The sequence below is a fragment of the Ahaetulla prasina genome, chromosome 2, assembly GCF_028640845.1.
Source record: "Ahaetulla prasina isolate Xishuangbanna chromosome 2, ASM2864084v1, whole genome shotgun sequence".
Classification (NCBI taxonomy): Eukaryota; Metazoa; Chordata; class Lepidosauria; order Squamata; family Colubridae; genus Ahaetulla; species Ahaetulla prasina.
This window is the reverse complement of record NC_080540.1, coordinates 31,752,350-31,766,354: the sequence shown is the minus strand read 5'-3', so window position 1 is coordinate 31,766,354 and position 14,005 is coordinate 31,752,350. Positions and strand designations below refer to the sequence as shown.

Below are 14,005 nucleotides of genomic sequence, written 5' to 3'. Positions count from 1 at the left end.
TGACCACGGGGATGCTGCAATGATCGTAAGTGTGAAAAGCGGTCATAAGTCACTTTTTTCAGTGCTGCTGTAACTTTGAACGGTCACTAAATGAACTGTTGTAAGTTGAGGACTACCTGTAGTAGCATTCAAAAAACATATTAATTTTTTAATGATTGTACAATTCAAGAAGGCACATTCCAAGATAAAAAGAAGGAGAGCTGCTGTTTTAAAATACGGTGCAAAGCTTAACATTCAGTAACATAGTATGTGATAAGGATCCAGACAAAACTTGGCATTTCCAGTTACTAGGATTTTAAGACTGGAAAGACCCTTTGACTTAAGGTCCAAGCAAGAAACAAAAAACACAGCAATTTGTAAATTATTTGTTTTATAGATCAGGACTCTGCTTGGTGGGAGTAGGGAGGATAGATAATTAGGGGATTTAAATCCTTTGTCGTCGTGGTCGCCCCCCCCCCCCCCAAGCCTAAAGGTGGAGTGGAGTCCACACAGTAGGGATCTGTAAGATAAACAGAATGACAGCAGAATCTTGATTCTAACAATCAGGAAACTGCATCAAAGTTTGCTCCCTATGTTTGCTTACAAAACAATCTACAATACAACACAATACAGAGGTGGACAGAGCAACAACATATTCTGATGCCTGTGATATATAACAAATATTATATATCTAATAAAACTAATGTTCTTACCAATATCTTTTAACGGTTCTACCACTTCCCACTTTGGTTCCGACCGAAAAAACATTGAAACGTGCTGTAAGGCAATTTCTGCAGAGAGAGGGGTTGCAAAGATGTTCTATCAATATTGACAAATGCCTACAGTAAAGTTCATTTCGACTTTAAAATTGTATCTGTGTGTCAACATTCAACAGTAAGTTATCTCCAGGTTAAACTAAAATTGGAAAGTATATCTACAAACAACATGATATAGGAATAATTTTCAAACAATATGGATGAAGGCATCATAACGTATTTTTCCAACTTCATCAATGCAAAATACTAGAAAAGGAATGTATAATTTGTTTGGCCAAAAAACCCCTGGATTTTGTACATAGGCATGTATGAGATCTCGAGAAAATATTTGTGTATTTTTTATATTCCTGTATTTCTCTAAGGTAACACCTGTTTTCTATCATGCTGGTTCAGTGAATTAATATGTAAGGGCTCCCCCTCCCGCCCCCCCCGACCATCCATGTAAAGAAGTGAGAAACATTGTAAATTGAGAGACATATTTACAGATATACAGAATCCAGGTGCAGAAAATCCTGCATGAGATACAGCAAGATATTCTACAACAGTTTCCAATTATTGGCTGTGAACCGCCCTGAGTCCTTCGGGAGAAGGGCGGTATACAAATTTAAATAAATAAATAAATAAATAATAAAATATTATTTTTTGAAAGGAGGACACGTTAAAATCAAATGCAACGATAACGTCTTATCTGCCTTGGAATATATGCTATTCACTAAATTTCCTTTCGTATGATTTGCCAGCATGGAGTTCAGTAATGATAACATTCCATGAATAAACACTGAAGCCAAAATCACAAGGGAGTCCAGGAAATTCAAAAGCCACGGGCAGCATTCCACTCTCAGGTCATCCTACTGCGTTCAGGTGTTTCATCTTTGAACATGAAAGAAATGCTCAGTGGGGGAGAAATCCTTGAGCTGTGAAACGCTTTAATAAAATAGACCAACAAAGGACATCACGTCTATAGTGCTGGCAATTCCATGAGCTGACAGAACTGACATATTTTCACTTCATTAGTTTCAGATATGCACAGAACTATTGCTAAAGTCATGCACTCTTTCGGAGAAAAGAGAGGAAATATGTGAAATCCTGTGCTGGCTATTTGAAATATTTGATTTTTCAATAAATGATTTTCAAATTTGTCTTCTTACCAGTGTAATTAATAGAATAGTTGTTTGGATCCAAAAATTTTTTTACTAGTTCACAGTTGGATAGGATATGATTCGAAGTAATCACATTGAGATAGTTCTGAAGGCCCTTCTGTCTTTCAGCAATGAATTCACGGTCCATATTTCCAATCAATTTTTTGGGAGGAAGAGGTAGGCTAAGAGCAGAAATCTTAAAAAGAAGAACAGGCCGAGTGAAAACTACTAGTACAAAATACCTTCATTACATCTGCAATAAAAAATGCAACCAATACCACGAAAGTATTGACTGGATTCATACACTGCAAAAACCATATGATGGTTTGCTGGTTTATTGCAATACACTAGCATAGTTTTTCTGGTAGTTTCTAGCTTAAATGTAAGTTAAGCCTCTGTGGCTCATTCAATGAACCAAACTTACAGCAAATCATGGTTTCAGACAACTTACCATGATTACCAAAGAAGCTATACTGATAGTCCTTAACTTATGGTTTAGTACCCATTCAAAGTTACAATGGCACTGAAAAAAGTGACTTATGACCATTTATCACACTTATGACCACTGCAGCATCCCCATAATCACGTGATCAACATTTGAATGATTGGCAAGTGGTTCATATTTATGATGGATACAGTATCCCTGGGTTATTTAATCACCTTTTGCGACATTCTGACAAGTAAAGTCAATGGAGAAGCCAGATTAGTTTAACAACTGTGTTACTAGCCTAACAAGTGCAATGATTCCGCTTAACAATTGTGGCAAGAAAGGTCATAAAATTTAGCAAAATTCACTTAACATCTTAGCAACAGAAATTTGGGGCTCAATTGTGGTTGTAAATCAAGGACTATCTGTAACTTTCAACAGGTCTAACCATCTTAACAATAGTGAAGGATGCTGAGAATTGTAGTTCAGCAACATAAGAGGGTCAAAGACTCTCACTTGCCCCACAAAGAATAACGGCTTCTGATTAAAAATTTATATTAATTCATTAGCAATAAAATGGCAGTTTTAATAGCAAAGGAAAGTTACGTTCCTAAATATACTCTGATGGTTCTATGTCTCCAGAACAAACTATATCATGTAAAGCAAATGACGCAGTATGGCAACTTTTGGTCAAAGTCTTGGTTTTTGAAAAAAAAAAAAGTGGAATGAAGATAGTCTATGCATGTCAGCATTCTCTATTTCTTTAGCAGAAACTATAGAAAAGCTTTCAAAAGTATTTCCATGTCTGATTCATTTTTTCATATTAAGAGGAAACATTTAAAGATCTTAGAACTTCTAGTTCTAGGAAAAATGATTTTTTATTGTGACGTACTTCTATTATCGTTAACTCGTCTGCCTTTTTAGCTCTTTTTTGACTCCAAGTCATTATATACATTAACATAATTCAGAAAACAGCATAGCAGTTAAAGATGTAGATGTGATTACTGAATTAAACTAAACATGTGAAATAACTCATTTTGTATACTATACAAATCATTTTGTATCCTATAGAGAACTAATTTACAACCCAGATGTTACAGAATAGATTCAAAAGATGTCTATCAATTTTGGAAATGTATAGATATATTAAAAATGAAAAGATGGAGCAATTATTTTATATAGTCTAACTGTAATAATATACTAAAGAACTGATTCAATATTAATTAGTTCAATGCTAATAGAAATGAAAAGGATCTATATTTTATGGTCCCTTTTTATTTCTTTAGTAGTGTACTGTTTTGGTTTGTTTATATTTTTGTTGTTAGGTAAAGGTAAAGGTTCCCCTCGCACATACGTGCTAGTCGTTGCCGACTCTAGGGGACGGTGCTCATCTCCGTTTCAAAGCGCTGTCCAAAGACGTCTCCGTGGTCATGTGGCCAGCATGACTCAACGCCAAAGGCGCATGGAACGTTGTTACCTTCCCACCAAAGATGGTCCCTATTTTTTCTACTTGCATTTTTACGTGCTTTCGAAACTGCTAGGTTGGCAGAAGCTGGGACAAGTAACGGGAGCTCATCCCGTTACACGGCAGCACTACGGATTCGAACCACCGAACTGCCGACCTTTCGATCGACAAGCTCAGCTGTCTTAGCCCCTGAGCCACTGCGTCCCTATATTTTTGTTGTTACAATCCTCCAAATTTTTAATAAATCTACATTTTAAAAACCACTTAACACTTACCGTATATACTCGAGTATAAGCCGAGTTTTTCAGCACGGTTTTTGTGCTGAAAAACGTCCCCTCGGCTTATACTCGAGTATATACGGCTTATACTCGAGTTTTTTTTTTTCTTCTTTTTTTCACATTATACCGGATGGTGCAAACTTGGCGGGCTTTTGCATTAGCGCGGGGAAGCCCTGCCGGTGCAGTGAGAGGGCGGGACGGGGGAGCCGCCAGCCTTCTCGGCTGAGGGAGGGAGGCTTTCCCTGACCGGTAGCTGCCTCATTTCCCTCCCTCGGCTTATACTCGAGTCCCCAGTTTACCCCAGTTTTTTGGGGTAAAATTGGGGACCTCGGCTTATACTCGGATCGGCTTATATTCGAGTATATACGGTAAGTCATTTGTTGTGATAAAATATGGGGAATAACTTCACTGATAGCACATAACACAAAATTAATATTTATGGTGGGATGGAAGGTTTTTTTTGATATTGATGTACAAAAAGGTGTCCTCAAGATGCAAAGGATTGGGGGGTGGAAATTAGGGTGTTGTGGGGGTCCCGAGGAACACTTAATTATTTTCAGAAACAGCCATTTCTTTTCAAAAACAAAAAAGAAAAGAAAAAGGATAAAAAAACAACCTAGATTATCAGTTCATACAGAAACAGGAAGGAAAGTTCAGAGCTTTTGTGAGCACAGCAGAACTGTTTCTTCCCTTTATCTGAGGAATGTTTTTTTACAGAAACTCTCACTGAACTCATTCATTCTCAGGAAAGGAAATCATACATTTGATTAATGCATTTCAACAGTTTTGAAATAACAAGAAATTCTGCTGAAGCTAGCTGAGGAAATGCTTTATATTTCTGTTATATTTATCTAAGTCTGAACAAAGCTGGAATGATTAACTTCCAGGATGCCTGTGTTGGTCAGAAAAAGCAGGAATGTATTACAGAGACAGGATTCAGAGCCATCACTACACATCCCACAGGAGAATCTGTTAATGTATTAAGTCCATGCTATCATGTCTGCTGTGTGTTACACAACCTTTATCCCAAAAAGTGGTGTAGCAATAATTACCAAGCCGGACATGCAATTGCAGTATTGTTGTGTAACAGCATAATTATCCTTGAATTTAGGAACAATCTAAAAAACAAACTGTACTCAGTGCTGGAGGAAGTTATTTTAAAGGAAATTGTTTACTGATGTCAATGCAGAAAAAATATTGATTTCTAGAATAATATATCTAGTGTCTTGCTCATTCATTACAACCAAAGAGGAAGGTGGCAGGATAAAAAAAAAAATTCTTCTCACTTGTTGAAATTTTTACCTTCCCATGGAAACAATGAATTTAAGTCAGTCAGTCAGTTCGAGAAGTGACATAAATTATATTAAGCTTCTAGTCCTGTAGATTTATCTTGTTACTTGAAAGCCATTAGTTTCAGAATAGTGTAAGCAACAATAAATGACCTGCCACCACTATGAAAGGACATGCATGGAAATAAAAGCCTCCAGTATCTAATGGTCTCTCAGATTCCCACCATAACAATATAAAATTGCTTACATATAATCTTTCACTTTTATATTTGCCATATATTTCTTATACTGTCCATTAATAGAGTTCTTTGACGCTTCACAAATTAGACCTGAAAAATGTATCCTTTTTCGAAATTCAACATATTTTTAGTCCAGCATACACTGAGAATGGACACAGACTAGTAATGTACATTTCCACTAGTATGTATAGCAGGGTCAGTGAATGAAACCACATTAACACAATTCTTCCGCTATTAGTATCTGACAAAGCACCAGTGGCAGCAAGGGAATTGTTGAAAATAACTATAATGTAGCTACCAACTTCCTTCTTCTGCCTGCAAACCACTAGACACTTTAATATACAGCCTCTCTCTGCTATTTTCCCACACACACTAAAAGAAAGCAGTGTCCTGGAAAGTAAAAACACACAATTACTGCAGTGTTTAAAAAGCAAAAGGACACTATTTCACTGCACAATAAATAGCACCATTCAGAAAGGCCTTTCAAAATTGATAAAATAGTTCTTTACACTGCATGTCAGGACTTCATATTAAAAGATCAATATGACATTTGCTTTTGTAGAAGTGAACGAGAGGAGCCTCTAAGTTAAATTATTGAGTGTCAACACTTGCAACTTTCCCACGTTCAGATTTTACTCTTCCGTAATCACTTATAGATTGTTCTAATATCTATTGCCTGGCTTAATCACTCAGCTAGCCGCTAGATTTCTCATTTTGTTTTCAATTTTCTCAAACAGTTCTCGTCTCCCCAACAGTTAATCCTGATTATATAAGTATCTGTTATGAGATAATTTTGAAACAGATATTTAAAACGTATGCATGTTTACTTACTTAAAATGCAGATTTCTATCAGAAAATTTAATCACAAATTAATGTAAAAACATTTGAGTGAACAGCTACCGTATACAAATCAAAAATTTAAAAACAAGTTTTACATAAAAAGAAAACTAATTTACCTGCAAAGTGTTATTCAGCAAATCAAAATCACTGTATCTTCGTATAATCTGCAAAAGAATATTTTTTTAGTTGGGTGCAACTCATTCAAATACACTTTACTGTACATCTCATCTAATGTGTAATTCAGACATTGGTTTAAAATTCTACTACTGGCCCACGTTTGGAACATGAATAATGAATAATTATTCCCACCTGCATTTATAAACTTGGGTCTTTTGCCTGGAACATAGGGAAGTAAGGGGCAGCATGATACAGGTATTTAAAATTACCGTATATACTCGAGTATAAGCCGAGTTTTTCAGCACGTTTTTTGTGCTGAAAAACGTCCCCTCGGCTTATACTCGAGTATATACGGCTTATACTCGAGGTTTTTTTTTTCTTCTTTTTTTCACATTATACCGGATGGCGCAAACTTGGCGGGCTTTTGCATTAGCGCGGGGAAGCCCTGCCGGTGCAGTGAGAGGGCGGGGCGGGGGAGCCGCCAGCCTTCTCGGCTGAGGGAGGGGTTCCCCGACCGGTAGCTGCCTCATTTCCCACCCTCGGCTTATACTCGAGTCCCCAGTTTACCCCAGTTTTTTGGGGTAAAATTGGGTACCTCGGCTTATACTCGGATCGGCTTATATTCGAGTATATACGGTAGGTATGTTTTGGATAATAGACTTTTTCTTCATTCTCTCATAAGGTAAAGGTAAAGGTTCCCCTCGCACAGTGGTGAAATCCTAATTTTTTTACTACCGGTTCTGTGGGCGTGGCTTGGTGGGTGTGGCGTGGCTTGGTGGGCGTGGCAGGGGAAGGATACTGCAAAACTGCTGTTACTTTCCCATCAAAGGTGCTCCCTATTTTTCTACTTGCATTTTTTACGTGCTTTCGAACTGCTAGGTTGGCAGAAGCTGGGACAAGTAATAGGAGCTCCCCCGCTACGTGGCACTAGGGATTCGAACTGCTGAACTGCTGACCTTTTGATCGACAAGCTCAGCGTCTTAGCCACTGAGCCACCGTGTCCCTTATTCTCTCATACAGTACAGCTAAAACCTGAGATCATTTAAACTAAAATTGTATGAGAATTCAGGACCAATAGGAGCAAGAACTTGTTCAGACAATAGACAGTTAATTTGAGGAATTCACTGCCAGTAATTGTGTTACGGTAGTTAATATGGATAATATTAAAAGATGACTGGATAGGGTCCTGGTAGATTAGCACTTAGACTTATATACCTCTTCACAGTGCTTCACAGCCCTCTAAGCGGTTTACAGAGTCAGCCTATTGCCCCCAACAATCTGGGTCCTTGGAAGGATGGAAGGCTGAGTCAACCTTGAGCCTGGTGAGGCCCGAACTAACAAACTGCTAGCAGCAACTGATCAACAGACGTAGACTGCAATACTGCATTCTAACCATCACTCTTTAGATTAGACTATCAATGATTCCTAATATTAATACCAGTAGCTGTTTACTATCTTAAGAACAGTGGTGGAATTCAAATTTTTTTACTACTGGTTCTGTGGGCGTGACTTGGTGGGCGTGGCAGGGGAAGGATACTGCAAAAGGGCCGGTGAATAGCGCAGGCTGGTAAAGCCTGTTATTAAGAACACAAAGCCTGCAATTACTGCAGGTTCAAGCCCGGCCCAAGGTTGACTCAGCCTTCCATCCTTTATAAGGTAGGTAAAATGAGGACCCAGATTGTTGGGGGGGCAATAAGTTGACTTTGTAAAAATATACAAATAGAATGAGACTATTGCCTTATACACTGTAAGCTGCCCTGAGTCTTCGGAGAAGGGCGGGGTATAAATGTAAACAAAAAAACAAAAAAATCTCCATTCCCACCAAACTCCAGGGGAAGGATACTGCAAAATCCCCATTCCCTCCCCACTCGTGGGGGAAGGATATTGCAAAATCTCCGTTCCCACCCCACTCTGGGGCCTGCCAGAGGTGGTATTTCCCGGTTCTTCGAACTGCTCAAAATTTCCACTACCGGTTCTCTAGAACATGTCAGAACCTGCTGAATAGCACCCCTGCTTAAGAACCATAAGTTAGCACATGCCTGAAATCTTCTCTCATGGGTAGGAATATCAAAAGGAAAATTTGGAGTGTCTGGCAACATTGTGACTTGTGACCTCAAATATATCTGGCCCTTCGCAAAGAACGCTAGACTAACTGAGATTGTGATCTAATCCAGCAGGGCTCTTTATGGGTAATAAAAATATTTCTTTCTCCTATGGAATCTGTGCCTCTGGAACAGCTAATGTTTGCAAGGATGCTAATTAGCAGCACTCTCTGTCCTTCTGAAATGAAATACAGGACCAGCTTCTTAAAACAACATCGAAAACTTTGGCATTCTCCCATATCACAGGCTGACATTTCAAAGGATAAAGCTATTGGGTCTCTCCCCGAGGGCGATACATCTTTTCCTAACTCCATCTCCTCCTCTTATCAGCTATAAAACCATTTCTTCTTTGTATCTGTGTCAGTCAAGTACACTACATGTCTTTGATACACTACATGTCTGGACTAGCCTGATTTTTATTTTTATTGGATGGGTTTTTAAAATTGTGTTATTTTATAGGGGAGTATGTTTTTTAACGTTTTGGGCATTTAAATTAGTTTTTTAAGGGTTGTTTTTAAATTATTGTGTGTATTTATATTTTATCTGCCTGTTCACCGCCCTGAGTCCTTCGGGAGAAGGGCGGTATACAAATTAAAATATTATTATTATTATTATTATTATTATTATGATCAATATCATAAATAAGAATTATACAGCCTTATAATTCTTGCTCGGGGCTGTTCTGGATGCAAGTGACTAGCGATTCATTATAACCTGCCAGCTTTACAAATAATTTAAAAACAAAGAGTTACTGGATCTTCTCCAATAGTTAGCATTTAATGGATGAGTTTTTCACAAGAGAAAAGCAACCGTTTTTAAAGACACTTGAAAAGTTGACTTTGAATATAATATAATATAATATAATATAATATAATATAATATAATATAATATAATATAATATAATATAATATAATATAATATAATATAATATAATATAATATAATATAATATAATATAATATAATATAATATAATATAATATAATATAATATAATATAATATAATATAATATACAAATGGATGAAGACTATTGCTTGACATAGTGTAAGCCGCCCTGAGTCTTCGGAGAAGGGCGGGATATACCGTATATACTCGAGTATAAGCCGAGTTTTTCAGCACGTTTTTTGTGCTGAAAAACGCCCCCTCGGCTTATACTCGGGTCTATACGGCTTATACTCGAGTTTTGTTTTTTTTTAAGCCCCTCGGCTTATACTCGAGTATATACGGCTTATACTCGAGTTTTTTTTTTCTTTTTTTCACATTTTACCGGACGGTGCAGTGAGAGGGCGGGGCGGGGGAGCCGCCAGCCTTCTCAGCTGAGGGAGGGAGGGTTTCCCCAACCGGTAGGTGCCTCATTTCCCACCCTCGGCTTATACTCGAGTCCCCAGTTTACCCCAGTTTTTGGGGTAAAATTGGGGACCTCGGCTTATACTCGGATCGGCTTATATTCGAGTATATACGGTAAATGCAAATAATAAAAAAAAAAAACAAAAGAAGAGAAAGATGATTAATGTTGCCTTTCTCCTACAGCAGCAGGTGAAAAGATCACCTACTAATAGCACAGAGATTCCTATTCATCGCATGCTAGATTGGTAAGACTCAGGCTCAGGTAGTACCAACCTACTTTCTTCAAGGCAGACATTGCAAAGAATCTGGCTACTGTTCACATTCATTAGGTGAGAGGACTTTTATTTTAAATAAAACTTTTGGAAGGGCTCTTATTCTGCCATTATCTGCTGGTCCTGGTTCTGTTTGCAGCCTACTGTAGTCTGGACTACAGTAGGCCGCTACTGAGAGAGGACAGGAGTAATGAAATAATTGTTAGCTGGTCATGTCCTGGAGTTAGCTTCATTACTCTTTAAAACAGAGTATCTGTATTACTAGCAAACCACAGAAAAAAGATCTTATGAAAGTGTAAGTTTAACACTAAGGAACAGAATTCAGTTTATCTCATAGGCACTGGGGCTCTTATTCCAATTTTAAGAAGATCAGGGGGAGGAGAATCTATACAGGTAGGCCTCAGTTTACAACCGGTGGTCACTTAACAACCACTGGAAGTTATGACAGGCTTTTAAAACAGTTACAACCTGTCACATTTCAGGCACTTGGCAACCGCCTCACATTTACATTGGTTGCAATGTCCTGCAATCATATGATTGCAATTTCTTTTCTGCTCTTCTGTGCCCATTGGATATACTGGATTCCAGGGGTGCTATTCGGCAGGTTCTGATAGGTTCTGGAGAACTGGTAGTGGAAATTTTGAGTTGTTCGAAGAACCGACAAATACCACCTCTGGCTGGCCCCAGAGTGGGATGGGAATGGAGATTTTGCAGTATCCTTCCCCTGCCACGCCCACCAAGCCACGCCCACAGAACTGGTAGTAAAAAAATTTGAATTTTCCACCATTGCTGGATTCGTTTAACAACCATGTGGTTTATTTAACAATCATAGTGACTTTCTTTATGACCATTGTTAAAATCATCCTAAAATCAAATTTGGTCACATGATGCCTTGATTTTATGACCACAATGACTTAATGGCCAAACTCCAAGCTCCATTGTGTTAGTAAGTCAAGGGCTATCTGTAATAGACTTTCGCTTTACTGGTCTTAATTACTTTAAAGTTACCTAAAAACTAGTGATGATTTAACATGAACCAACTAAGTTATGGCCAAAGAAGACTGAATGTGGGAACGAGAAAGCAGAAATAATGAACCAAGCTCTGATCTTACCTGACAAATTCTTTCATTCAAAAATTATTTATACCAAATGATTTTTTAAAATCTGAAGTTATATGGTAAAAATACTGTATTATCATAGTTCAGTTGGAAAAAATCAGTTATAATTTATATTAAGAATTCAAGAAGTTACCTGCCAGCTGTTTTCCATTGAAATCCCTCTTTGTACACGAATAATATATTCCTAGAAATTAGAACACAATTAACATATAACATGTTATATGATCGGTCAAATGAAATGCATTACTGCTTTTAAAATAATTTCAGTGTATGAATGGATTAAGACAAACAGGGACCTTTAAAAGCCTCTACAGCCCTGAACTTGGGATCTAGACAACTATATATTTTTCAATGTTAACATTAGAGGCCCATCTTGCAACCTGTTCGCTTCTCTGTACTAGTTTATTAGGGCATGTTTTATTTCATTTCTTCTCTTGTTAAACAGATAATTAAGCAAATAATAATTCATACTCTTCCTATCTATTTTTGAAGGAAAAGTGTTACCAAAGATCTAATGATAATTTATGGTTCCATGTGACCTCAATATATTCATTTCTATTCATCTATTGAATAACCAACTCCACAAGACCCTGGGTTGCATGTAACATTAAAAACAATGTAAATAAGAATAATAAAAAAATAAAACATTCAAGTAATCTATGAGCATTTGAGTTGCTAGTTGATCATGCGAAAGCACATTTTCTCTCCCACATCACTGATTATAATAAAATATTAGTACTACAGAAAGATTAACTATCCAAAGAAATATTTCTGATTGCCATTCTTAAGAATCTTAAGTACTCATGTTCAGACACCCCCACCCCCACCCCAAGAAAGCTGCTTCTGGCATTCGAGCAGATCTTTATCTGTAATCACCAACATGTGAAAGCAGAATGAAAAAGACATTTCAGTGCATCAGTGGTGAAATGGGAAACATATATAGGAAGCAAACAGCATTTTTCTATTAAAGGCACTACTAAAACTTGTAAAACTAGACTGTTCATCACTATTGGTTACCTGCTACATGACACTTAAAGCAGGAGTCTCCAACCTTGGCAACTTTAAGACTTGTGGACTTTAACTCCTAGAATTCCTCAGCCAGCAAAGCTGAGCTAAGGAATTCTGAGAATTGAAGTCCACAAGTCTTAAAGTTGCCAAGGTTAGAGACCCCTGACTTAAAGGACACAGGTAAATCTCAGCTCTCCATCTCCGTTGCTCTCAGCTGTGAAAAAGAACTAAGTAAAGCACCAAATTCATAAAGACATTCTAAAAACAAACGTACTACTACAATTCTGCATGTAGTCAGGATCAAATAAACAAGAGCGAGCTGATGTGTACCGTAAAAAGCTAGCTACTTGTTTTATTGCATAAACTATAATCCTTGTATTAAATGATTAACATCTCATGCTTCAACGTTCTGCTGTATACACAGACTTCTTATCAAACTTTTCCTATGATCCTTAGCAGAGAAAGTGTTTTGCCATCTACCATTGATAATTTAGGTTTTGCTCTACAAAAAAAACCCCAGCCAATTACAGTATTTTGTTCCACAAGTAAAAAGCTTACATGGAACAGCAGACAGATGTCTCAGAAGAATCTTTTTCCCTTTTATACCTAAGGATAATTGATATGTTCGGGTAGCTCAGCAAGTAAAGCATATAATTGGGAAAGGGGCTAATAAATTGCATGACTTTTTTTTTTACAAGAAATTAACTGAATAAATAATTAACTGAGCCTAATAATATACATCTAAATAAAGCTGAGAAAGCCAAATAAAATAAGGAGCAATTAAAGGAGTAAACCAGCAATCTGAGATTAGATCAGGACAAAAGCTTAGTACAAGTAAACCAACTTATCTTAGCTACACAAGAAAAGAAAAACTTTGTATTTACAAGTCATTTACAGGCCCTTATTTCAATATTCTCAAAACTAGATTACGCTGCAGCCCCTAAGGGCATACTTCCTGACTCAGTACTGAAGCTAAACAGGTCTGGGACAGCTCAGCACCCAAATATGAAATTACACAGAATCCCTGCCTTAGATTCCACCGAACAAAACTGAAATATACACGAATAAATCATTCAGAGATGTAAAAAACATAAATGTGGTCACACATGACTAAACCCAGCCTACTTTTGTCTTCTCTTCTAAAGTACATATAATATCTTGCTCCTCATATGATGCTATCCTGTCCCTCTCGTGCAAGTCATTTGCTCACCAATCATATGATAAAAGCAGCCACGATCAAAGATCTGTTGTATTCATAAGAGAAGAGTATATAACCGATACATTCATCAGAACACACAGAAACTACCAGATAATTGGTAACTGCGTAGCATAACATACTGTAACCATTTAACTCAGCTCTATTATGGTTCATAGACTGAAACGAAAGTTTCCTTTAATGTTCTGGTTATTGTTTTAAAAATGGCTCATTTATGGAAATATTAGGGGATATTGTTTCCAGTGCCCACACACTGAAAACACATGTTTTTATTCAGCAAACTCATATGATATTAGCTCTTTTAAAAAGCCAATTTTCACATATATAAAGTCAAGCTTATAGAAAACAAGGTAGTGAACTGACTGCTCAAGCTGATTGTTGGAACAGCAAATC

At 37.3% G+C, this 14,005-nt stretch overlaps 1 protein-coding gene across 4 annotated transcripts in view; it reads right to left on the bottom strand.

Annotated features, from left to right (window-relative positions):
- Positions 1-14,005, bottom strand: part of PXK (PX domain containing serine/threonine kinase like) — a 53,817-nt gene that overhangs the window by 29,469 nt on the left and 10,343 nt on the right. For all 4 annotated transcript variants that reach the window (XM_058166942.1, XM_058166943.1, XM_058166940.1 and 1 more), the window contains exons 2-5: positions 11,522-11,572; positions 6,549-6,596; positions 1,904-2,090; positions 693-770 (exon numbers count right to left, since the gene is read on the bottom strand). In XM_058166942.1, the coding sequence (XP_058022925.1) occupies positions 693-770; positions 1,904-2,090; positions 6,549-6,596; positions 11,522-11,572 (364 nt within the window). The remainder of the gene's footprint in view (positions 1-692; positions 771-1,903; positions 2,091-6,548; positions 6,597-11,521; positions 11,573-14,005) is intronic.